We start from the raw sequence: 24750 nt of genomic DNA on the forward strand, positions 1-24750 counted from the left end.
GTGTGGTTACCCCCTTCACGTGCCACTCACGCTTGCTAAGTCAGGGGAGAGCAGACGTGTGTGGATGTGTTCTGGAGTGTTACCTCCAGCAACATTCTTTTTAATGATAAAACATTTTAAATTATTTGAAAAGCAGTGAGACAGATCTTTGATCCAAATGTCCACAACAACGGGGTCTGGGCCAGGCTGAAGCCAGAAGCCTGGAACTCATCTTGTTAGCCCACATGGTGGCATGCTCCCAAGTACGTGGGTGCCCCCTCCTGTCCCCTCCTGTCCCCTAGGGCAGCATTAGCAGGAACCGGGATTGGAAGCAGAACTGAAGCTCAAACCCAGGCGCTGATGCGGGCTGCGTGTGTTCCAGACTCTGAGCCCCGTGCCAATGGCCTCCGCTCTGCTTTCAGAACGCGACACATAGCGTGTGTTCCGTGTTCAGTTTCGAGAGCTCTGGCAGCCACGGCAGGTCCTCAGCTGACGGAAGCAGTTCGGAGCCTCCCTCAGCCACTGCGGCCCGTTTCCCGCCTGCGTGCCACCACACAGGCCGGGGCGCCGGGCCGAGCTTCGCTAATGCACCGTTTATCTGGTAAAGGTGGGAGCGCTGGCAGTCAGCGGGCAGCGAGAGGACGAGAACCCCCATGACGGCGAGCTGACCTTCTTGGGAAGGGTTCTGGCTCAGCTTCCTGTTAACCAGCAGCTCGGTAAACTCATCGTGCTGGGGCACGTGTTCGGGTGCCTGGACGAGTGTCTCATCATCGGTGAGCGAGGCCGGGGCGCAGGGCGCGGGGCGCGGGGCGCGGAGCGCGGAGCCCGGAGCCGCTGCCAGGCTCACGCGCCTGCTTTCCCGTCAGCGGCAGCGCTGTCTCTGAAGAACTTCTTCGCCATGCCCTTCAGGCAGCATCTGGATGGATACAGGTAGGGCGCGCTCGTGCTTTGCCGCCGGCCCGGCCTCACTGCTGTCGGTGACCCTTTGTCCCGTGTGTGCAGGAGCAAGGGCAGCTTCTCTGGCAACAGCAAGAGTGACTGCATCGCCCTCGTGGAGGCGTTCAAAGTACGTCCTCGGGCTCCCGGCCGGACTCCCTGTGTGCGGGAGGGCAGGGTTTGTTCTCATGAGGATCCCGGGGGCTCATGTCGATCAACACGCAGTGAACAAACTGCTGGAAGAGGGGCTGGGGCTGGGAGTCCCGTTTGATGAAGCTGACTTGGGAAATTGTGGATTTTCTGTGGTCATGGTGCACGTACGGCTGCTGGACTTGAAAGTCTGATCAGCCAAGAACGCGTTTGGCAGCTCTGGCTTCTGTTCCCAGGCGTGGCAGGCGCGCAGGCAGCGAGGGGAGCTGCGGCATCCCAAGGTGGGTCCTCCTGGACGGCGGGCTCACCTGACTCTCTGCACTGAGGGTGCCTCTTTGGCCGTGGGTGTTGGGCTGGACCTGCTGGGTGTAAATTGTACACCCGTCGCTTGATTGTGTTTTCAGCCAGGGTTTAGATAATGAGCTTAAAGGGACCTTACCTGTGAGCCTCCATCGGTTCCTTTTTGGGTCAGATTTTTTTCCTTCTAAAGAGATCTGCTGTGTGTTCGCACTCAGTGTGCAGCTTAGCGCTCTGGCTCTTCCTGTAAGGCCACCTCCGCGACGTGTCACACAGCTGCTTCCCACGACAGTCGCGGTCAGGCGGCGGGCACACGGGGGGCAGGGCCGCAGTGGCTCAGGGCAGCACACACACTTTTCTTATGCTCTGGTTACAATGGTCCGCTTTCATGTGTTTGAAGGATGAACTCGACTGGGGACGCCTAAATTACATTCAGATCAAGAGGATCCGAGAGGTGAGTGCGCGCTCTGTCCTCTGCGAGCTGGGTCCACTTGGTGAGTGTGGAGCTCCCGGAGCAGTGCGTCTCGGGCCGGCAGCGCCCCTGCTGTTCCCCACCTCAGGTGGCGGCCCGGCCCCTGCTGTTCCCCACCTCAGGTGGCGGCTGCTGTGGCTTCTCGCCCGCCCGTGGTGCTCGTGCTCGGTTCCACATCAAGGCAGAGTGGTCCCGGGCTTAGCGTCCGCCTCTCCGGAGCTGGGCGGGGCCAGACCCTGCCTTGGAGAGGAGTGCAGGGTTGGGCGGGTCGCCCTGCTGTGTGCTGCGAGGCGGCCGTCTCCCTGCTCCCTCCCGGCGAGCCTGCTCTGCTGGGTAGGCTGCTTGTTTTGGGAAGGCAGGTTCTAGTGGACTGTTTTTGTTCTTTACTTTCAGTTCTCTGTCCCTTAGTTACATTGTTTGTTGTCCTCAGAACAGTGTTTGTCATTCTTTTCAGCTCTTCCAATTCAGAGTGTTTACAGCTATGAATGAATGTGATTGTGTCCAGCTCTGGTCACAGCCGCTGATTTCTGGCTTGTAGCAATGTCACTGTCACTGTCGCTGTCATTTCTTTTGTGCTGTTTTCCTCCTTGAGGTTTTCTAGAAGCTTTTTTTTTTTTTTTTTTTTTTTTTTTGGCCAGGCAGTTAGAGAGAGAGAGAGAGAGGTCTTCCTTCTGTTGGTTCACTCCCCTAATGGCCGCTACGGAAGGCGCTACGCTGATCTGAAGCCAGGAGCCGGGTGCTTCCTCCTGGTCTCCCATGCGGGTGCAGGGCCCAAGCACTTGGGCCATCCTCTGCCTTCCAGGGCCACAGCAGAGAGCCAGACTGGAAGAGGGGCAACCGGGACTAGAACCTGGGATGCCGGCGCCGCAGGCGGAGGATTAGCCAAGTGAGCCAGGCGCCAGCCTAGAAGCATTTTTGATAGCTTCCAGGTAAAAAGAGATGTTTTTAGGTGGCTTGTTTTGTTAATTTTTTTTATTATATTTCAGCCAGAGAAGATGGCATAATTTTATTTTAAAAAGTGATTATTTGTTTTTCATGTACTTAAGAGGCAGAGGGAGGGGTAGAGAGTGATACCATCCTTCCTCTGGCTCACACCCAGTGCCCTCAGCCGTCAGCGCTGTGCAAGCTGAAGCTGGGAGCCTGGAACCCCATGCAGTCCTCCCGCGGGGGCGGCAGTCGGGCGTCTGCTGCTGCTCTCCGAGGCGCGTTAGCAGGGAGCTGCGCTGAGCAGAGCAGCCGGGGCTCAGATGAGCACTGAGAGACGCTGCACCATAGATGGCGGCCTGCTCTGCTGCTCCGCAACCAGCCCTGGACTGAGCATGTTTTAAAAAATGCGCCGGCACACCGGGTTCTAGTCCCGGTCAGGGTGCCGGATTCTGTCCCAGTTGCCCCTCTTCCAGGCCAGCTCTCTGCTGTGGCCCGGGTGTGCAGTGGAGGATGGCCCAAGTGCTTGTGCCCTGCACCCCATGGGAGACCAGGAAAAGCACCTGGCTCCTGGCTCCTGCCATCGGATCAGCGCGGTGCGCCGGACGCAGCGCACCGGACGCGGCGGCCATTGGAGGGTGAACCAACGGCAAAGGAAGACCTTTCTCTCTGTCTCTCTCTCTCACTGTCCACTCTGCCTGTCAAAAAAAAAAAAAGTTCATTAGAAAGGCAGATGGGCACAGAGGGAGACAAACAGGGAGTGATTTCTGTCCCCTCGTTCACTCCCCAAATGCCTGGGGGCCAGGCAGAAGCCAGGAACCAGAACCCAGTCTGGGCCTCCATGTGGGTGCAGCGAGCAATCACAGCTGCCTCCCAGGGGCTGCATTAGCAGGAAGCTGGGGTTGGAGTGGAGCCACACTCGGACTGGCACGGGGCGGGCGCAGCATCTTTCCCTGTGCGCCTGCCACCCGCCCACACTCGGACCCGGGCGGGGGGGCAGCATCTTTCCCTGTGCGCCTGCCACCCGCCCACACTCGGACCCGGGCGGGGGGGCAGCATCTTTCCCTGTGCGCCTGCCACCCGCCCACACTCGGACCCGGGCGGGGGGGCAGCATCTTTCCCTGTGCGCCTGCCACCCGCCCACACTCGGACCCGGGCGGGAGGGCAGCATCTTTCCCTGTGCGCCCACCGCCCGCCCACACTCAGACCCGGCCGGGGGGTGGGGTGGGGCGCAGCATCTTTCCCTGTGCGCCCGCCGCCCGCCTGCTGGAGCATCTTGCTCGTTCCTCGTTCCTCGTAATTAACCCTCAGTCAATGCTCCTGGCGGCTCCAGTGGCTCCTCCCACGGCCGTGTCCACACTGCCCCGTCACGCACTCCCCGTTGGGGGAGGGCGCTGCTTCGAGACGTCAGGCTTCCGTGTGTTTGTCAGGTAGCTGAGCTGTATGAAGAACTGAAGAACAGGATCTCACAGTTCAACATGTGTGTTGGGTCGCGGCGGCCGGTCATGGACCAGGAGTACACGCACAAGCAGCGCTTCATCCTGCAGGTGCGGCGCGCGCCTTCTCCCCGTGCGTGCCCTCGTGTCCGGTGGCGTCTGAGCCTCGAGGACACGCAGCACTCGTCCTGTCCTCTGTCCCTGAGTGAGGATGCAGACCCGTGTCTCATTCCCAGGGGCTGTCGCTCACCACTGCCTCAGCAGAGCCTCCAGCGGTTTACCTTTTAAATGTCTCTTTTGTAGTAGGAGAGCCGGAGACAGATCTCCCATCTGCTGGTCCCTCCCCAGATGCCCGCCACAGCTGGTGCTGGACCTGCACAAAACCAGGAGCCAGGAACTCAGTCTGGGTCTTCCGCGTGGGTGGCAGGGGCCCAGGTACCAGGCTCTGACACGGGGTCTGGGCATCCAAGCAGCAGCTAAACTGATGGGCCACATCTGCCCTGTTTTACTTTGTAAGCAAGTAGATGTGCTCTCAACATTGTCCGCCCTGCATAGCGGCTCCCTGGCCCTGAGGCCCTGGGTGCAGGTGGGCTATTGGGTGGGACTCACAGGAGTGTGTAGCGGGAAGTGTGTCTGGCAGTGGAGACGGAACCTGCATTGCAGAGTTTGAGAGGAGGCCCGACCCGCCGCATGCCGTCCGGGCTCAGGGTAGACACCTGGAACCAGGCGTGCTGGAAACTCAGGTGTTTCTTTGGGCACAGATCACCTGCAGGCTGGGCCAGAGGTCCTGGGCGGGGGTGTCTTTCAAACAGGGAGTTTGTGTCAAAGAAGAGACCCTTAGGTACTTTTCAGAAGTGAATGAGAGGGGCTGGCATTGTGGTGTGGTGGGTACCCCCACGTGAGCACTGGTTCAAGTCCCGGCTGCTCCACTTCCGATCCAGCTCCCTGTCAGTGTGCCTGGGAAAGCAGCAGAGAGTGGCCAAGTGCTTGGGCCCCTGCACCCACCTGGGAGACCCTGAAGAAGCTCCTGGCTTTGGCCTGGCCCAAATAGCTCCTGGCTGTTGAGGCCGTTTGGGGAGTGAACCAGCAGATGGACGATCTTTCTCTCTCTCTAACTTTTCCTTTCAAATAATGAACGAAAAAATTAAGAAGAAGAAGTGCCCTGGCAGTGTCCTGAGGGGTTTCCTGAACTGCTGGGCAGGGGCGGGGCCTGGGTGGGGTGCTGCCCCTCTGGGTGCTTCGTGTGGAGCTGTGTATGTTCTTGCCTGGACCTCCTGCCAGTGTCATGCTGCCTTGAAGACTGTGTGAGTGTCCGTCCCGCAGGCAGCCATCTGTGGGAACCACGCCTGCCTGGCCTGGACGCGGCCCTCGGTGCTGGGCTGAGGTGAGAGTGGGCGCACAGCTGCTGAGACCGTGCGGCGCCTCGGGGCGCGCCTTCCTCCTGCAGGTTGTGTTAGCAGGTGCTTTCTATCCAAATTACTTCACTTTTGGACAGCCGGACGAGGAAATGGCGGTGCGCGAGCTGGCTGGCAAAGACCCGAAGACAACCATTGTGGTGGGTGCAGTGGCGGCCGTCCCCGGGGTGTGGCCTGGTCCCTGGCTGGCACAGTCTGTGCTGTGCCCAAAGTGAACGCCGAGCCTGCCTGGCCTCTCCAGACCTGGCTGCTGGTGCCTTCCTCTCACCTGCTCCATGCACCTGGCCTCAACAGAGAGCTGATGCTGCTCCCATCAGCTGCTGTCTTGAAGGATTAAGGCTCTTGGTGGATTCACGGCTTCAGTCACAGAGCGCAGTGCTGTTGCGTGGCAGCTCGGGTGTGGCTCACAACAGGGCTCTCCTGGAAAGGGTTTTGTTCAGGGTCAAGTTCCAGGACCTCACGAGTCTGAACTGGAAAGTGTGGCCTGGAGGTCGGCATTTCAGCAGCAGGTGCTTTTGGGTGAACGGTGCCCTCAGACACAGGCGCTGGCCACGGCACCACCGCTGTGGGCTGCTTGTTTAGTCCCAGCAGCTGTGAGTCAGCTGGAGCTGAGCCTTGATTGTGGGGGTGGGGGGTGGGGGGTCGGCTGTCCTGGACCACGTGGTCTGGTCTGAGCCCATGATAAGGGACGAGCAGCATGTGGTGAAGTTGGCTCCTGGCATAGAGCAGGTGGTTGGTCATTGCCAGTGTTTACTTCTGGGGTTGCTGGCACCACTGCTGTTGCAGAATGGAAGTGCGGAAGCCAGGGCCGGGGGCAGGGCTGGGAGGGGCTCGGAGCCCAGCTCTCCTGTGGGTCCCTGTGTGCCCGGCCAGGGCTTCCCCGGTGCCCCCTGCCAGTCCTCCAGCGGGTGCCCCCTCCTGCTTTGCTTCCTGCCTGGGAGAGGCGGCCTCGCACCAGCCCTCCTCTCCTGAGTCTCGGGGACATCCCTTCCCTTCCTAAGCAGACTCCAGGTTTCAGGGAGGGCTGGGACCAGACGAGAGCGTGGGCCCTGGCAGAGCCTCCTCTCTGCCCCTGCTGCCCTCCTGGCCATGGCGGAGGGCAGGTGGGCGTCTCCTGGCTGCAGAGCCTTTGAGGAGGGGGAGCCCCACCCCATCTGGGAGGGGAGTGTTTTCCTGTAACACTTAGGAGATGTCATGTTTTAAAAAGATGAACTTAGCTTGATGGCTGCGAGGTCAAATGAGCCGGCAGTGACGGCTGGGCCGCGTCAGCAGGGCAGGGTGATGGCTGCGGGTGGGGCGCGCGGCGCGGGGTTTCTGAGGGCCCTGTCGGTCTGCAGCTGAAGCACATCCCTCCCTACGGGTTCCTCTACTACAAGCAGCTGCAGTCCCTCTTCAGACAGTGCGGCCAAGTCAAGTCCATCGTGTTCGACGGCACAAAGTAAGTAGTGCGTGTTGTTGCCAGTGCCGAGACGCCCGTCTCTGCACCAAGTGTGGGGGCAGCGCTGCGGCCCTGAAAGAGTTAGAGAGAGAGAGGTCTTCCATCTGCTGGTCCACTCCCCAGATGGCCACAATGGCCAGGGCTGCACCAGGTCGAAGCCAGGAGCTGGAGCTTGTTCTGGGTCTCCCACATGGTGCAGGGGCCCAAGGACTTGGGTCCTCTGCTGCTTTCCTGGGTGCATTAGCAGGGAGCTGGCTGGGAAGTGGAGCAGCTGGGACATGAACCAGTACCCGTGTGGGATGGTGCCATCACAGGCGGCAGCTTTACCCATTATGCCACAACACTGGCCCCAAATTTAGTGAATTAAACTTAAGGCATCTGACATTTTCCTAAATGTCGTAACAAGTCACATGCTGTAGAGTGCTTAGTTCTGTATGTGAAGTCTCAGACGAAACCGCCATCTTGAATGCCAACAGCCTGCACCCTGGTGGGGGTTCCATGCACATGGCTGCCCCAGCTGCCCTGAGCGGCAGGCGTCCGGGCCCTTGCAGGTCTCCTCACTGCCTTGCAAGGCTGCCCCGCGCTGTGTGTGTTTTGTGCTCTTCCCACTCAGCACTGTTTCTAGGGCTCGGTTAGCGTTCACCGCTGCTTATTCGTGGCACAACGCCAGGGCGGTGTTGGGGTGAGAGGACCGCGTTCTGCTGGCCGCGCTGGTGGAAGTGCTGTGAGGAGGTCCTTGGCCAGCTCAGATGGTGACCAGAAGAGGAGGGACTGCACTCCTTGGGGTGAAGCAGTCTGCTTGGCACAGCTGTGTGCAGCCTGAGGGGCAGGCTGCGGGTGCCCCTGGGCACGCCTCTTCCTCCCACCATATAGACATGTCTAGGGGAACGTTAGTGCAAGGCTTGGGGTTGGGACCATGTAGGGCCTGCACAGCCATCCTGGACAGGAGCTAACTTGTGTCCCTGGGAGGCAGCACTGCCTTTGGGTGGCCTTCTGTGGCAGCCTGGGAGTGTGAACACGAAGAGGCGGGCGCATGGGCACCTGAGTGTTCTCCTCTGCGCTGTTTGGTTGCAGTGATCCAAAGCCAAGACTGCAGGGGGTCGACAGTGGGAGGGAGGAGTTCCAGGAGCTGGCTGCCAGCTGACGCGGGAGGCGGTTGGGTGCTGGATCTGTGGGAAGGGGACTGCTGTGGCGTGGCTGCAGGTGGCAGGTGCAGAACCTGGAAGTGATTTAGGAGCTAGAGGAAGCTTTTCTAAGAGAAACTCGGGGGGCCAGCCCTGTGGCCTAGCAGGTAAAGCTGCCGCCCGCAGTGCTGGCATCCCACGGGAGCACCGGTTCGAGTCCCGGCCGCTCCAGGATGGAGCCTGGCTTTGGTTTCATGATGTATAACTCGCTGTCCCCGCTGTGATCCCAGCTCCCTATCCCCACTGTCATAACTCACTGTCCTGACCGTCATAACTCAACATCCCCGCTGTCACCATAACTCCCGTCCTCGCTGTCATAACTCACTGTCCCAACTGTCATAACTCCCATCCCCACTGTCACCCTAACTCCCCGTCCGCGCTGTCGCCATAACTCCCGTCCCTGCTGTTGCCATAACTCCCGTCCCCACTGTCATAACTCACTGTCCCCGCTGTCATAACTCCCGTCCCCACTGTCGCTGTAACTCACTGTCCCCACTGTCGCTATAACTCACTGTCCCCACTCTATCACCATAACTCCCGTCCCCACTGTCATAACTCACTGTCCCGACCGTCATAACTCCCGTCCGCACTGTTGCCATAACTCCCTGTCCCCACTCTATCGCCATAACTCCCGTCCCCGCTGTCGCCATAACTCACTGTCCATACGTGGGCAGTTTTCCCGTAAGTCAGTACTGACTGACAAGTGGTAGAATGAAGAGTTGCTGGCATTTTGACGAGAGAAGTGACATGAGAATTTCTGTCTAATCTTGAGAGAAGTGGACATACAGGTGTTTTTTTTTTTTTTTTTTTTTTTATCAGACGCCTGATGAGTGTGTTTTCATTTGTATTTGTGGAGCAGAGCCTTTGTGGAGTTCTCCCGTGACCCGACAGAGAGGTTTAAAACTCTCCCTGCAGTGCACATGGCGGTCAAGATGTCCCAGCTGAAAGTGGCCCTGGAGCTCAGCGTGCACCCTGCAGAGGAGATTGAGGGGAAGGTGCAAGGCGGGGCCGTGTCGAAGCTCAGGGGCATCAGGTGCGTTCCGGGGCGGGGCGGGGGGCACACCTGCTCGAATCCCGCGAGAGGCTGGGGTGAAACCACGTAGGCGCCTTTGGGTTTCAGTAATGGGGATTACACTTCACGTTGATTTCCCTTCTGGTTCCCAGAGGAGCGTGGCTGGGTTCTGAGGGTCAGTGGAGAGGGCACACGTCCGTCCAGGTTCGTGCCATGCGTGGGTTGTGGCCCCGGGCGAGGCACGTGGTGGGCCTGTGTGTGGCACGGAGAACGCCGTGCAGCTTGTCCTGGCGTCTGTGGCTGAGCGGGCACTGCCGGGTTGCTCACCAGGCTCTCCGATGGTTCTTTCCCTCATTTGAGAAGAAAAGTGTTAGAAGAACAATTCCACTCCTGTCGAGCTTGTGTGTCGCATCCCAGAGCCCCGGTGTTCACCCTCCATGCCTCGTAAGGATGAACGGAGGTCTTGGGTTTCCTAGACGACCAGGCCTGTGTTCTCACAGAGCATAGAGCTGATCATGGATACTTTTTTTTTTTTTTTTTTTTGACAGGCAGAGTGGACAGTGAGAGAGAGAGACAGAGAGAAAGGTCTTCCTTTGCCGTTGGTTCACCCTCCAATGGCCGCCGTGGCCGGCGCACCGCGCTGATCTGATGACAGGAGCCAGGTGCTTCTCCTGGTCTCCCATGGGGTGCAGGACCCAAGCACTTGGGCCATCCTCCACTGCACTCCTGGGCCACAGCAGAGAGCTGGCCTGGAAGAGGGGCAACCGGGACAGAATCTGGCGCCCCAACCGGGACTAGAACCTGAGGTGCTGGCGCTGCAGGCAGAGGATTAGCCTAGTGAGCCACGGTGCCGGCCGGATACTTCTTTTTTAAAAGATGTTTTTATATACTGCAAGGCAGAGTTAGAAGGGGAAAGAGAGAGGGAGGGAGGGAGAAGGAGGGAAAGAGAGATCGACCTTCCACCTGCTGGTTTATCTTCTCAAATGACCTCAATGACCAGGGCTGGGCCAGGCTGAAGCCAGGAGCCTGGAGCTCATCCCAGTCTCCCACGTGAGTGCAGGGGCCCAAAGACTCCGGCCTGCTTCCACTACTTTCCAGGCACATCAGCAGGGAGCTGGATCAACAGGGAAGCGGAGCAGCCAGGACTGAAAGCAGCGCCCATATGGGTGGGATGTCAGTGTTGTAGATGGGGGCTTAACCCACCGAGCCACAGTGGTGGCCCCAAATGAGGATTTTCATAGGTTTCTAAAAGTCAAAGCCACCCCTGGAATCACAAGCTAGGAAATGTTTGCAGGACCCTGGGCAGAGGTGTGCCTCGAGGGTGGCTGTCCACAGCTTTGCCTGTGACGTCCCTGGAGGGCAGCCCAGCTCAGTGCTCGGGGGAGGTCCTGTCTGTCATCTCTGGCCTAGATGCTCACTACGGGGCTCTTGCCTTGCACGAGTATTAGAGTAATTAGAAAGATAACGCCATCGTGTAGATAAGTGTGTGTGGTTTTTTTTTTTTTTTGTAACACTTTGTTTTTAAAAAACACATGCTCTATAGGGTGAATGTGGACTTCCAGAAGCAGACGGTAGATCCAATGCAAGTCTCATTTAACACATTAGACAGATCACGGACAGTCACAGATCTCCTCCTGAGTGTCGACGTCACAGAGGTGAGCCCCAAAGTGCCATATTGTGGCCGTGACGCAAGTTTAGACGCTCACAGCCGTGTGAGTCTGGCTTACTGTCCTGTGCAGGAAACCTGGCTGAAGTGGAAAATGGAGGAGATATTCACTCTAGAATCAAAGTTAATTTTTAAAGGCAGAGTACACTTAATGGGAAATTAATCTGATGTAGCAAGATAGGAGGTAACAGTGTTAACTGGCATAATGATGCCCGCCTCTAATTCAAATTATGGCAGTGAAACTAGCATTGTCCCTTTGTTACTTTATGTGGGTATGGCTTTTACTCCTTTAAAATGGAGTTTCATTGAGAACACTTGTCCTTTCTGGCACATCTGTGTCGGCACCTTTCTGGATTCCAGGCAGGTGGGAACACTGGCCCTGCTCGCGGGGGGCCCTTCGCTACCCAGGAGGGCGCTGCAGGCCCTGGCATGGCGACTTGTCGTCTGGGCTAACCCAAGACGGTCCTTTGTAGCTCCCAGGGCTCTCAGTGTCTGTGTGCTCGTGAGTCTGGTGCCTCCATGGAGGGGTGTGGTGCCCACACCTCCCTCCCCTGCTTGCACCTGTCGAAGTCCTGTGGCCGACCTGGGGGCTGAGCGACACCTGCGCAGCGTCTGGCGCCACCCTCGAGACTGTCCCCACTCCTCTCTCCTTCGCAGGTGGTTGAGGTGGGGCACTTCTGGGGATATAGGATTGATGAAAGAAACTCCGAGATTCTGAGGAAGCTGACTGCTGAAATAAACCGGCTGAAGCTGGTGCCGCTGCCGGTTCACCCACACCCAGACCTGGTCTGCCTGGCACCTTTTGCTGATCTCGATGAAGAAAGCTACTTTAGAGCTCAAATCCTTTATGTTTCTGGAAATTCTGCGGAGGTATGTTCTTCTGTAACATCACCCAGCAGTTTGTAGGAAATGTGTGGTAGTTCCAGGTGGAACTTAGCCATGGGAGGTAACGACCGCGGTGGCAGAGGGGGCTCGGGCCGCTGGGAGTCGTGCTTTGCTGAGGCCCCGCGACTCCCTGCTCGCCGGCCCCGCACCTGGCCCGGAGCCCTCGGCACTCTCTGTCCCCAGGTGTTCTTCGTAGACTACGGCAATCGGGCTCACGTGGCCCTCAGTCTTCTCATGGAGATTCCGAGTCAGTTTCTGGAACTCCCATTCCAGGTGAGGCGAGCAGAGCGCAGTGGGTGGTGGCTGCTGGCAGGGACCTGTGGGTCGCACCCTCCCCCCCCGTAGTGCACGGTGGGCGGGGGGAGAGGGAGAGGCACACTCACCACGTCTGGTTTCCATTTTTCAGAAGAGATAATTGCCGTAGGTAGGTTGCCCTGTTGTTTTTGGAGTGAGTTGAAATATGTGGAGGGTTCCAAACTTAGCCAAAAATACTGTTTTACTTCTGTGCCGTTTTCTTTTCTTTCTTCTAAAGATGTATGTATTTGAAAGGCAGAGTTCGAGCCTGGGACTCATCTGGGTCTCCCATGTCGTCTCCTGCTGCTTTCCCAGGGAAGCCGGGGAGCAGCCGGGGCCTTCCCGGGGTGTGAGCTGGTGCTCATGGGATGCCAGCCAGAACCGCAGGCAGCAGCCCAGCTCATGGCCACAGCACCAGCTCCTCTGCCAGCCGGCAAATCAGCACAATAAAAAAGGAGAGAGAACCAGGCTCCTTGGACTAGAAAGTTCTCACTACCCCCAAATTCCTCTGAGTCGGTTTCAGGAGACGGTGATGCAGACACACGCAGGTTGCTTCTCGGTGTGTCTGGGACGGTGTTTCACCCGCTGAGGAATCCCCTTCGGCTTTGCTTTGCTGCAGGCTTTGGAATTTAAAGTTTGCAAAATGCGACCCTCGGCCAAGTCTCTGGTGTGTGGGGAGCACTGGAGCGGCAGGGCCAGCGGGCGGTTCGCCTCCCTGGTGAGCGGCTGCCCGCTGCTCGTGAAGGTCTTCTCCGTGGTGCACAGCGTGCTGCACGTGGACGTGTACCGCTGCTCGGGGGCCCAGGACGCCGTCAACATCAGAGACGTCCTCATCAGAGAGGGCTACGCCGAGCTCACAGAGGAGTCGTATGAGTCGAAAGTAAGTGCTTCCACCCTTGGAGTGTGGGCACGCGTGTGTGCGTGTGAGCATGAGTGTGAGGGGGAGTGTGTGTGCCCGTGTGTAAATGTGAGTGGGGAGTGAGCATGTGAGCATGAGTGTGTGCGTGTGTGAGGGGCAGTTTGGGAGTGTGTGTGTGAGGGGGCAATGTGTGTGCGTGAAGGGCATTGTGTGCGAGTGTGGGGACAGTGTATGAGTGTGTGTGTGTGAGGGGGCAGTATGAGCGTGTGGGGGGTCAGTGTGGGAATGTGGGGGTCAATGTGTGAGTGTGTGTGTGTGCGCGTGTGTGAGGGGCAGTGTGTGAGGGGCAGTGTGTGAGTGTGTGAGGGCAGTGTGTGAGTGCGTGTGTGAGGGGCAGTATGTGCGTGTGAGCATGTGTGAGAGGCAGTATGTGCGTGTGAGCATGTGAGGGGCAGTGTGTGTGTGAGTGAATGTGTGGGAGCGTGTCAGGGGTCTGTGTGTGAGGGGCAGTGTGTGAGGGGCAGTGTGTGGGGGGGCAGTGTGAGTGTGTATGTGTGGGGCAGTGTGTGAGTGTGGGGGGCAGTGTGCATGTGTGAGGGGCAGTGTGAGTGTGTATGTGTGAAGGGCAGTGTGCTTGTGTGTGTGTGAGGGGCAGTGTGAGTGTGCGTGTGTGTGGGGGGCGGTGTGTGTGTGTGAGGGGCAGTGTGTGAGTGAATGTGTGGGAGCGTGTCAGGGGTCTGTGTGTGAAGGGCAGTGTGTGTGGGGGGCAGTGTGTGGGGGGCAGTGTGAGTGTATGTGAGGGGCAGTGTGAGTGTGCGTGTGTGTGTGGGGGCAGTGTGTGTGTGAGTGTGTGGGGCAGTGAGTGTGTGTGTGAGGGGTAGTGTGTGTGTGTGTGAGGGGCAGTATGTGAGGGGCAGTGTGTGAGTGTGTGAGGGCAGTGTGTGAGTGCGTGTGTGAGTGTGTGAGGGGTAGTGTGAGGGGCAGTGTGAGTGTGTGGGGCAGTGAGTGTGTGAGGGGCAGTGTGAGTGTGTGGGGCAGTGAGTGTGTGTGTGAGGGGCAGTGTGAGTGTGCGTGTGTGAGGGGCAGTATGTGCATGTGCGCGTGTGTGAGGGGCAGTGTGAGTGTGAGTGAGTGTGTGAGAGACACGGAGCCGGAGGTGCTTCTCTTCTCCTGAGTGCTGCCAGCGAGCAGTGTTTCTCTCCCCGTTCTTGGAGATTGAGGCGGGATCACCCTGGCTGGATGTTTTTACTGGTTTCCTGCTTAGCTTTTTAGCTCTTCTTCCAGTGGAAATCAGGTGTGAAAGTGTTCTGTGTCAGACTCACAGAATGGATTCCAAGAGCTTCCTGGTGGAAGATCAGAGGTCAGGCGTTTCCAGGCTGCTTGCAGCCAGTGATTCAGAAGCACGCCCGGCGTCGTTCGGTCCGGGGCTTCAGAGGGGCCGCCCCGCTGCTGTGGCCTCTCACTGCACTGTGTGCTCCGCTGGAGATGCGGGCAGCTGGGAGGGCTCCTCTGCCTGGGAGCCCCTGAGGGGCCCGCGTGTTCCCAGCTGGAGCAGCTGTCAACGTCCCTTCATCTGCGTTCTGTGGCTGAGAGTTAGTAAATCCGGACTTGGTTCTGCCGACTGAGTTGTAAAGAGAACTTGAGCGGGTTATCTCCGTCCTGCCTGACGACGCAGCCATCCGAGTGGGCTCCCGCCGCGGCTCGGCCTGGGTTGGAGGAAGGTGCCGTAGTGCAGCTTCCTCCTGCCCAGACAAACCCTGCTCGTCGTTGCAGCAAAGCCACGAGGCTCTCACGGCGCTCTTTCCCAAGTCGGCGGAGAGCGGGCTGGACGGGTGTGTGCCGTCCGCCGCGCAGGACGACGGGAAGCAGCTGATCCGCGTTCTGCTGGAGAGCTTCTCTTCCAACAGGCTGGGAGCCCCCACCTGCAAGGTGACGCGGGGTCGGGCGCAGGCGGGGAGCTGGAGGGAGAGGGGTCCGTGCCTGACGAGGTTTGTTTTTAAAAGATGTGTTTACTGGAAAGGCGGAGGTCTTCCATCCGCTGCTCAGTCCCGGGCCGAAGCCAGGAGCTGGGAACTCAATCCAGGTCCCCCAGGGGGTGGCAGGGCCCGGGTACCGGAGCTGTCACCTGCTGTCGCCAGGTTGCACACGTGCAGGAGGCTGGAGTCTGAGCAGGGCTGCGCTGCTGTCTGGCCAAACCCTGCCGCGTTCCGTGCCCTCCTGCGGGAGCCCCAGGGACGCCGGCCTCCACTGCCCTGCCTTGTTGGGCTCACGCCAGCCGGTCTGTGCAGTGCCAGGAATAAGGACTTCGCCTAAAATACTTGACAGGGTTGCCTCTTTTGGCCTAAGCCCCTTTGTGTATGTGATTGGAGGAATTGCGAAATCACTGGAAGGATCAGCTGCCTTCCGGAAAAACAGCGTCGCGAACGACTTTGTCTCCCTGAATCTTGAAGACGTGATTCGATGTAGGCTGTTAGTCGTGTCCAGTGACGTCTTGCCCACTGCTGACGCCCTGTGTGTGCAGGTGATGCTCCACGGGCCGTTTAACCCTTACGAGCTGAAGTGTCACAGTTTGACGAGGATATCCAAGTTCAGGTAGGACTAGCTGACTCCCCCGTGGGGTTTTCCTCTGCGCCTCTAGACCTAGACCTGGTCAAGCCGCCATCCTGGCTGAGCTGCCGTGACGCCCGCCTTTTCTTTCCTACCCTGCCAACTTCTCTCCTTGCGCTTGGCCGAGGTCGTCTTTTCCTTTGGTTCTGTGTGAGGCAGTTCTGAGCGTCTCTTGTCACAGCCTTCATCTTGCTGTTGTCATTGTTAAGCTGAGGGCCCCATGCTGTCACTGCTCTACAATCGTGGGTCCAGAAGGCAACTGGAGATGATGGCCCAGAGTGATGGGTCTTGCTAGGGACCCAGGATATCATGGAAGCCTTTGGAGGGCTCTGACCACGCCAGGGTCAGGGAGCTTTTCCGAAGAAATCTGAAGCCTGCAGGCTGCGGGAGCCGGCCACGGTGCAGGTGTCAGGAGATGGGGTGCAGGTTGAGTGGGGCCGGTGCTTGCACGGGGAGTGCTCAGGTGGGCGCAGCGTGACTGAGGAGCTGGGAGGCCCGAGGGGATGCGGGACGGGGCCAGCACCGTACGCCGCGTTTTAGACCTGGAAGCCCTCACCGTGTGTATTTGAAGACTCACTTGGGGTGAGCCCCGGCTCCTCGAGGCACCGTCTGGGGACCCGCAGTGCAGCCCTCCTCTGGAGCCTGTTAGAAACGCTGGTGTCCAGGCCTGCGTCCTCTCAAGAGCTGTGGGCACTTCGCGTGCACGCAGATGGACGCTGGGCGGCCCGCGCGAGTCCCCTGCACTGGCGTGGGGCTGGGGGCGGAACGGAGCCTGCGCTGGAGGTGGGGGTCGGGGCGTCCTCACAGAGGAGTGGGGTGGAGGTTGGGGCCTCTGTGCCTTCGCCCCGGTTTTTGAGGCGCACTGGGGGGGTTGGGCAGGCTGCCTGGCCAGAGCTCTGTGCCCAGCTGCCGCCCGCTGTGCCTCAGGTGCGTCTGGATCGAGAAGGAGAGCATCAACTCTGTCGTCATCAGCGACGCGCCGGCCGACCCCCACCAGAGGATGCTGGTCGCGGCGTCCCTGTCAGTCAACGCAACTGGTACCCGAGGGTTTGGTGCCCTCAGTCCTGTCGTTGGTGGACAGGCTCGGCCCTGTGCCCTTCTCGGGCTGGTCTCAGCACCGGCTGAAGCCGGGGCATTGCCACTTCAGCGCTTATGCACGATGTGGGCGTTAACAGTCCTTGTGCTTGACTCATTCCGCTCACTGGCACAAAGGAGGACAAATCCAAGCTCCTGGCTCTGGGAAACCCTGACGGCCTGTGGAGGACACAGGGAAAGTGTCCCCAAGCGGGCCAGATGTGTGGGCATCCCGTAGGGGGCAGAGGACAGGCCTGGGTGGTCAGGCTGGGGGACAGCCCCGAGGCCCAGCAGGGCTGGTGGGAGGGTGCGTTGGGCAGCACTGAGCACCGTGCCTGTTGGCAGGCTCCACCATGCTGCTGAGAGAGACCTCGCTGCTGCCCCAGATCCCCGGGCTGCCCGCCGTCCTCAGCATGCTGTTCGCACCCGTGATGGAGTTAAGGTACCGGCGGGGTGGAGTGGGGCCCTCACCGTCCAGGGGAGCATCCGTGGTGGGCGGGGTGGAGTGGGGTGTCCGTGGTGGGCGGGGTGGAGTGGGGCCCTCGCCGTCCAGGGGGGCGTCCGTGGTGGGCGGGGTGGAGTTGGGGCCCTCGCCGTCCAGGGGGGCGTCCGTGGTGGGCGGGGTGGAGTGGGGCCCTCGCCGTCCAGGGGGGCGTCCGTGGTGGGCGTACCCCAGGAAGAAGCTGTGAGGCCGCAGCAGGTGCTCTGTCACTGAGCGCCTCAGCCGAAAGTGTGGCAGAAGAAATCAAGCCCAGGGCTAGGCCCAGGGTCGGAGTCAGTAGGATCAGCCTGCACATGCGCCACCTGTGCCGCCGCCCGTGGTTGCGGTGAGCGCAGGGGAGGGGGGAGGGTGCCCAGCAGCAGCTGTGCGTCTGGCGTCAGACACCTGTGTGGCTGCGTGAGCTTTGCACCCTGGGGAGGGGCCAGGAAAGGACCAGGGTCTGGGCTTCAGGAGCCCAGTAGAAGCGGCCTCAGCACTTGCAGAAGTAGAGGAGTGGGCAGTGGGAAATTGCCTTTTTCTTTTTCAAAATTAATTCCATTTTTATTTAAAATAAACAGACTGAGATCTCCCATCTGCCAGGTCTCTCCAGACCCTCACAACAGCTAGGGCTGGGCCAGGCTGAAGCCAGGAGCCAGGAGCTCATTCCAGGTCTCCCGGGTGGGGGCAGGGCCCACATACCCGAGCCACCCCCCCGTGACCTCCCAGGGTCCACCTCAGCAGGAAGTGGAACAGAAGTGGAAGAGCTAGGACTCAAGCCAAGCACTCCGATGGGGCAGGCAGGCTCCATTGTCTCGATGGCTGTGCGTCCCACCTTTGTTTCCTAGTCTGTTGTGGGCCAGAGGGCCGTTGGCAGACCCAGCTGGTGGAGTTGGGGGAAGGTACTGTTTGCTCAGTCCCTCTGTCATGCTGTTTTCAGTTTTAGTCTAGAAGATGCATCGCGAGGTTTGATTCCTGAGGTGCCTGTCAGTGCAAAGCCTGCCCTGCCACCCACAGGCGAGACCTGGATTTGTTCATCAGATTTCTGGCAAAGAAAAACAGTGTCTCCGCTCTCGAACTTTAGGTTCAGAGTCAGTTCCAGTCAGGCGAGAAGCAGGATTTGTTCAGCAGGGAGCCGGGGGCAGGCGGCTCACAGTGCAGCACTGAGTGTCTTCATTGCGAGGGGCTGTTCCTCCCGGAGTGTTACTCCTCTGGCACGGGGTGGGGGCCCGGCCCTGGGTGGTTAGCACGGGGTGGGGGCCCGGCCCTGGGTGGTTAGCACGGGGTGGGGGCCCGGCCCTGGTGGTTAGCACGGGGTGGGGCCCGGCCTTGTGTGGTTAACACGGGGTGGGGGCCCGGCCCTGGGTGGTCTGACGGGCTGTGTCCAGGGACTGTGAAGGCGGAGTCCTCCTGAACAAGGGGAATTGGACCCTTCTCGTCTCTCTGCGGCTCCTGCTAAGTTGCAGTTTTGTCCATGCTTACTCGCTGGAGTGTGGGTGTGCTAGCCCGGGCCCTGCTGTGCCCATCCGCCTGCTCTCCCGATGGGGGTCCCCACTCCCAGCCTCTGCCCCAGCCCAGCCCCGGCCCCGGCCCAGCCCCAGCCCCGGCCCCAGCCCAGCCCCGGCCCCAGCCCCGGCTGCTGTGGGCACTTGGGGAGTAAACCAGTGATTGGGAGCCACTCTCTCTGTCTATGAAAGATGTTTTTAAATGCTCTTCAGTCTGTATTGTAAGCACATTAAGAGTGGTCCATGGCCTCACCTGCTGCTAAGCTGACGTAGGCACTTAGGGCTCCTGAGGCGTCAGCCTGGGGCTCGTGGCCTTGACACTCAGGACGTGCTGCGGTGACGGAGTCACCCTCAGTGGGTGTTGCAGGGTGGAAGCTTGTGGACCCCCGCTGGAGTGCTGTCACGTGGGGCCGTCAGCAGGACGGTCACTCGTCACGGCCGTCCACAGAAGTGTCTGTGAAGTGCGTTGTGTGGAAGGTGATGCGGAGCACCTCCTGCAGAGAGCAGTCTGTGGCTGTCGGTGTGGCAGGTCCTGGCTCCAGGGAGCTCCTCAGGGTAGACGGCGCCTGGCGTCCCCTGCCAGCGAGCTGCGGGTCAGGGGCGGGAGGGCAGCCTGTGGACTCGGCGTGCGGGCCGCGAACTGCGCAGACACTACCTGCGTTTCCATCAAACTGCGGGATGAGCCGAGTAAGCTAGGGTGTTGTGTACCCCTTAAACCCAGGGAGTTTGGTCAGTAAAGCTGGAGGAAACAAATTGCTTTAGATGATGGAAGAAGTCTGAGCTGATGAAGTGTTGGAACCAGCAAGGCGAGTGTTGCAGTGTGTTCCGCAGGGCTGAGGCACTGGCGCGTGGCGGCTGGGAAGTGAGACCTGGGGCAGAGGCACGGGGTCAGGCCCTGTTCTGCAGGGAAGCTGGGGTGGGGGCCCGAGAGAGACGGCGGCCCTCAGCGGGGGGTGATGTTCCTGGAGCTGGCACTGTCTGCTCTCGGGAAGGTGGGGGTGCAGGTGGAGAAGATGGGCCCGGGGCGAGGACAGGCGGCCTGGGTGGCTGCCGAGAGCACCCAGAGCTGTGGGTCCTGGGCCAGCAGCCACAGGACGCCGGGGTGTGGGTCGTGTCGTGGGAGAGGGAAGGCCAACGGGAGACCTCTGTGTGTGTCGAGTCCTGGATGTGTGTGCTACGTTTTCTCCAGAAATGGGGGGTTTAGCCCACGGAAAGAGTGCCGGGTGGGAAACACTACACGTGGTGAATGGTCTCCCGTTACTTCATCTGCCGTGCGAGTGTCAGAAGCATGGCGCTGGGCTGTGAGCATGTCGAGTTGCTGTCCTTGGAGCCCCTACTTCGTGATTTAGGGTAAGAGCTGGAGGAAGACGCAGAGCGCTGGATGACTTCCCTGGTCGCGTCCGCCACACTAAGGCCTTGGCAAGTGTGGAATGACCCCTGTCCCAACGTCTCTCCCAGGGTTGATCGCGATGGAGAACGCTACACCGGAGTCCTTTGTGGCTTGGGGTGGAATCCAACCACGGGAGCCCCGGTGCTGCCGGAGCACGACATCGAGCTGGCCTTCGACGTTCGCTTCCGTGTGGAGGACATCATAGAGGTGAGAGTGACGCTCGCAGTCACGGCCGACGGTGCGGCGTCTGGTGTGGGCTGGGAGGATGGGAGCTGCCGGGCAGAAGGTGCTCCCGCACCCTCCTCCCTCCCCGGTCTTTTCTGAGACCTGTTGCTGGTGGGCGGAGCTCTGGCTTCCTTAGGTGGCGTCTCCTGGTGAAGCAGAGGAGGTTTCCTGGCAGTGGAGGCTAGTGCCAGGCCAGCAGGGCCCTGGCAGGGTCTCATCCCAGCCGGTGCAGGAGGAAACGGGCCTATCCCTCCCCTCCCCCAGGTGCACTGACCTGAACCAGGGTACGGGGCCTGACACTCCGTGTGTCCTATGTGGGTGCAGGGGCCCACGCACGTGGCCGTCATCCCCTGCCTTCCCAGGCCATCAGCAGGGAGCTGGCTCAGAAACTAAGTAGCTGGGGCTGGAACCGGCCGACCAGTATGGGATGCAGGCGTCCTAAGCAGCAGCTGGAGGTGCTGTGCCCCAGGCCTGCCCCCTGGACTAAGCTGTTAGGAACGTGTGGAGCAATGGGCAGAGTGATTGTGTGACTGGATCCAGCCACAAGGTTCGTGGGCTTGTGTCGTGTGTGTTTCTGTGCTCAGTCATCGTTCCGGTAACTCTTGTTACTGTGCTTCACGTAATGGGGGGAGCTAGAGTGACGGTTCAGCAGACAGCAGCGCGTGCCGCGGGTGTTCAGAATCCCTCCTTCTCGGGTGATGCCAGTTCTCCTTGAGCTGGGTGGGGAGGGCCGGGCGGGGCCGCCAGGTGGAGCGCCCGGCGGCAGCCAGGCACCGTGTGGAGTGGTGCTGGTTTACCTGTCAGGTACTCACTGCCTTTCTTATAAGGGCTGCTGTGCCTAAAATACGCCTTATTTCAGAGAGCTAATTGGAAAGTGTAAACTAAAAACCCAGGAGCAGGTGTAGGAGAAAATCCCTGTGAGTTTGTGGACACAGCAGCCAAGGGTCAGTCTGCGGAAGAAAAGGCGAAAAGTTGGACTTTACCAAAATAAACAGCCTTGCAGGAGACCCTGCTCAGGGGGAGCGAGACAAGGAGAGGTGTGTGTGCTGGGCACTGTGGAGGCCTTCACCCGCGGTCACGCGTCACTGATGTGTGGGCGCAGTGGGCAGACTCGGTGTCACGTGCGGTCAGGCACGCCCAGGACGCTGCTGTGAGAAGCCACGTGCACTGGCAGGATGGCTGAAGTGGGAACACTGGCCGCTGCCCAGGCTGGCGGGGCCCGCTCAGCAGAGCGCCCGTCACGTCACTGCTGGCGGAGTGCGGCGTGCAGCTGCGTTGGGAGGCAAGCTGCCTGCCACCTTCAGCGGAGACGCACCGGAGGCTGAACGCCTGCGTCCACGTGGAACGCGCTGCGGACGCTTCTGCAGGTCACTCACAGTGGCTGAGGGCCGCCTTCAGCAGGGGGTGCTGGCGCTATGGCGCAGCCACACCTTGGAACAGCGGTAACAAGGAGCAAGGGATTTGTGCGACACCAGATGAGTGTCAGACACATTTGACTAAGAGAAGTCGGGACCCAGGGCTGCGTGTCGCGTGGCGTGTCCACGAGGCGTTATGGAAATGGCAGGCCTGGGGGGACAGGTACAGATGAGTGGTTGTTGGGTTGGAGGCCGACTGACGGCAGGTCTTGGGGGCGCAGTGGTCGACGTGTGACTCAGCGTGTGTCCTGAAAGAGGCCGAGGCCATCCACAGACACCCCACCAGGGTGGCGGGCTCCTCGGATGGCATGCACCCTCCATGAGTGATAGCAGGAGGAAGACATCAGGCCCGGCTCGGCACGCCGTACGAAACACCACACCAGAGCTCCCGCACGCCATCAAGGTCTGGGCGGGCACAGGTGCAGGGGGAGTCCCTGCTTGCGCTGCTCTCGTGCCATGTTGGAGGAGCTGGGTCGAGTCCTGGCACTACTCCCAACTTTATTTCCTCCTCCTTTTTTTTTTTTTTTTTAAAGATTTATTTATTTCTTTGAAAGAGTTACACAGAGAGAGGAGAGGCAGAGAGAGAGAAAGGTCTTCCATCTGATGGTTCACTCCCCAGATGGCCTCAACAGCCGGAACTGCGCTGATCCGAAGCCAGGGTCCTGGAGCTTCTTCCAGGTCTCCCACGTGGGTGCAGGGGCCCAAGCACTTGGGCATCTTCCACTGCTTTCCCAGGCCGTAGCAGAGAGCTGGACAGGAAGTGGAGTAGCCGGGTCTTGAACCGATGCCCATATGGGATGCTGGCGCTTCAGGCCAGGGCATTAACCCGCTGCGCCACAGCGCTGGCCCCAATTTTATTTCCTTCTAATGCACCCCTGGAGGCAGCAGTGATGGCCCAAGTACTTGGGTTCTTGCCGCCCACATGAGAGGCCCAGACTGAGTTCTGAGCTCCTGGTTTTGGCCTGGCCCGGACTTGGCTGTAGTGGGCATTTGGCAGGTGGAATCAGTGGGAGGGTGATCTCTGCCCGTCTCTATCTCCTTAAAAATAATAAATATTTTTTAAAGTCATATTAAAAAAAAACATGCCCTGGGCCGGCGCCACGGCTCACTAGGCTAATCCTCCGCCTGTGGCGCCGGCATACTGGGTTCTAGTCCCAGTCGGGGTGCCGGATTCTGTCCCGGTTGCCCCTCTTCCAGGCCAGCTCTCTGCTGTGGCCAGGGTGTGCAGTGGAGGATGGCCCAAGTGCTTGGGCCCTGCACCCCATGGGAGACCAGGAGAAGCACTTGGCTCCTGCCATCGGATCAGCGCGGTGTGCCGGCTGCAGCGTGCTGGCCACGGTGGCCATTGGAGGGTGAACCAACGGCAAAGGAAGACCTTTCTCTCTGTCTCTCTCTCTCTCACTGTCCACTCTGTCAAAAAAAAAAAAAAAAAAAACTGAACAACCAGTAAAGACACTTTACATCTATCCGCTACAGAGGGGCCTGGTGCCCTGTCCTCTGTAGGAGGTATCTGGCAGGGGGACGTAGTGTAGGACATGGGTGGGAGGCCAGTGAGCTGGAGCGGCTTGCCATGTGATTAGCAGTAGTGCGACCACATGGATGGGCATGTGGCCCCCTCTGCTGTCCCGGCCGTGGGCACTGCGTGTGGGCCCTGTGTCCTGGCCGTGGGGCACTGTGTGGCCCCCTCTGCTGTCCTGGCCGTGGGGCACTGTGTGGCCCCCTCTGCTGTCCCGGCCATGGGGCACTGCGTGTGGGCCCCTCTGCTGTCCCGGCCATGGGGCACTGCGTGTGGGCCCTGTGTCCTGGCCGTGGGGCACTGTGTGTGGCCCCCTCTGCTGTCCTGGCCGTGGGGCACTGTGTGGCCCCCTCTGCTGTCCCGGCCATGGGGCACTGCGTGTGGGCCCCTCTGCTGTCCCGGCCGTGGGGCACTGCGTGTGGCCCCCTCTGCTGTCCCGGCCGTGGGGCACTGCGTGTGGGCCCCTCTGCTATCCTGGCCGTGGGGCACTGCGTGTGGGCCCTGTGTCCTGGCCGTGGGGCACTGCGTGTGGGCCCTGTGTCCTGGCCGTGGGGCACTGTGTGTGGCCCCCTCTGCTGTCCTGGCCGTGGAGCACTGTGTGTGGCCCCCTCTGCTGTCCCGGCCGTGGAGCACTGTGTGTGGCCCCCTCTGCTGTCCTGGCCGTGAGGCACTGCGTGTGGGCCCCTCTGCTGTCCTGGCCGTGGGGCACTGCGTGTGGGCCCCTCTGCTGTCCTGGCCGTGGGGCACTGCGTGTGGGCCCCTCTGCTGTCCTGGCCGTGGGGCACTGCGTGTGGGCCCTGTGTCCTGGCCGTGGGGCACTGCGTGTGGCCCCCTCTGCTGTCCCGGCCGTGGGGCACTGCGTGTGGCCCCCTCTGCTGTGACTTTGCAGCTCTCGTGACAAAGGCCCGTGACAAGCCCTGGCAGGAGATCCCTGGGGCGGTGCCCGCACCCGCGCTGTCTCTGGCTCTTGTTGCTGCTGCCAGCCTGAAGCGCGTGTGCGGTGCCGCGCTGCACTCCAGCTGTGCGTGTGGGCAGAAGCTCCTTGCTGGGTTCTGTGTTCCTCCTCTGCTGCTGTTCTTGAACCAAGACGGTGGTGGTCGATGCAGTTGCCGTGGCTTCTCCAGCGACCTCGATGGTGGCCCTGGGAGCCGAGCGTGGGGGCTGCGTGTGAGCAGGGCCTTCAGGTTCCACGTCGCTGTCGTTGCAGATCAACATTCTCAGGGCTGCGATCAACAAGCTGGTGTGTGACGGCCCCAACGGGCTGAAGTACCTGGGGCCCGAGAGGGTCGCGCAGCTGCAGGACGACGCGCGTCGGAAACTCCTGAGGTGAGCGTGTGGTGTCTGGGCGCCGCCCTGGCTGCCCGGGTGTGGCCTTTGGCAGGTTCAGGGAAGGGAGATGGCAGTCCTGGCTCCTGACTTCAGCCCGGTTTGGTCCCAGCTGTTGTGAGCATTTGAGGAATGAATCAGTAGCTGGAAGATTCTCTCTCTCTCTCTCTCTCTCTCAAATAAAATGAAGCTAAGTGAATAAATCAGTAATTTTGAATTCCCACTGTCCGTTTGCCAGCCATCCTGACCCACTGCTGCCTTAGACTC

At 60.1% G+C, this 24750-nt stretch overlaps 1 protein-coding gene across 6 annotated transcripts in view; it reads left to right on the plus strand.

Annotated features, from left to right (window-relative positions):
• TDRD9 (tudor domain containing 9) overlaps nt 1–24750 on the plus strand; it is an 86455-nt gene that overhangs the window by 52596 nt on the left and 9109 nt on the right. For 5 of the 6 annotated variants that reach the window (XM_051834938.3, XM_089322787.1, XM_089322788.1 and 2 more), the window contains 19 exons: nt 587–752; nt 846–909; nt 982–1045; nt 1302–1346; nt 1763–1816; nt 4189–4305; nt 5642–5749; nt 6947–7047; nt 9091–9264; nt 10787–10898; nt 11567–11779; nt 11978–12067; nt 12708–12968; nt 14721–14876; nt 15469–15539; nt 16482–16591; nt 16974–17070; nt 20070–20208; nt 24365–24483. In XM_051834938.3, coding sequence (XP_051690898.3) covers nt 587–752; nt 846–909; nt 982–1045; nt 1302–1346; nt 1763–1816; nt 4189–4305; nt 5642–5749; nt 6947–7047; nt 9091–9264; nt 10787–10898; nt 11567–11779; nt 11978–12067; nt 12708–12968; nt 14721–14876; nt 15469–15539; nt 16482–16591; nt 16974–17070; nt 20070–20208; nt 24365–24483 — 2261 coding nt within the window. The remainder of the gene's footprint in view (nt 1–586; nt 753–845; nt 910–981; nt 1046–1301; nt 1347–1762; nt 1817–4188; nt 4306–5641; nt 5750–6946; nt 7048–9090; nt 9265–10786; nt 10899–11566; nt 11780–11977; nt 12068–12707; nt 12969–14720; nt 14877–15468; nt 15540–16481; nt 16592–16973; nt 17071–20069; nt 20209–24364; nt 24484–24750) is intronic. The other variant, XR_016226892.1, reaches the window with a different exon arrangement.

Source organism: Oryctolagus cuniculus, chromosome 20, assembly GCF_051225735.1.
Source record: "Oryctolagus cuniculus isolate XC-2025 breed Fujian yellow rabbit chromosome 20, ASM5122573v1, whole genome shotgun sequence".
In the NCBI taxonomy this organism is placed as follows: domain Eukaryota; kingdom Metazoa; phylum Chordata; class Mammalia; order Lagomorpha; family Leporidae; genus Oryctolagus; species Oryctolagus cuniculus.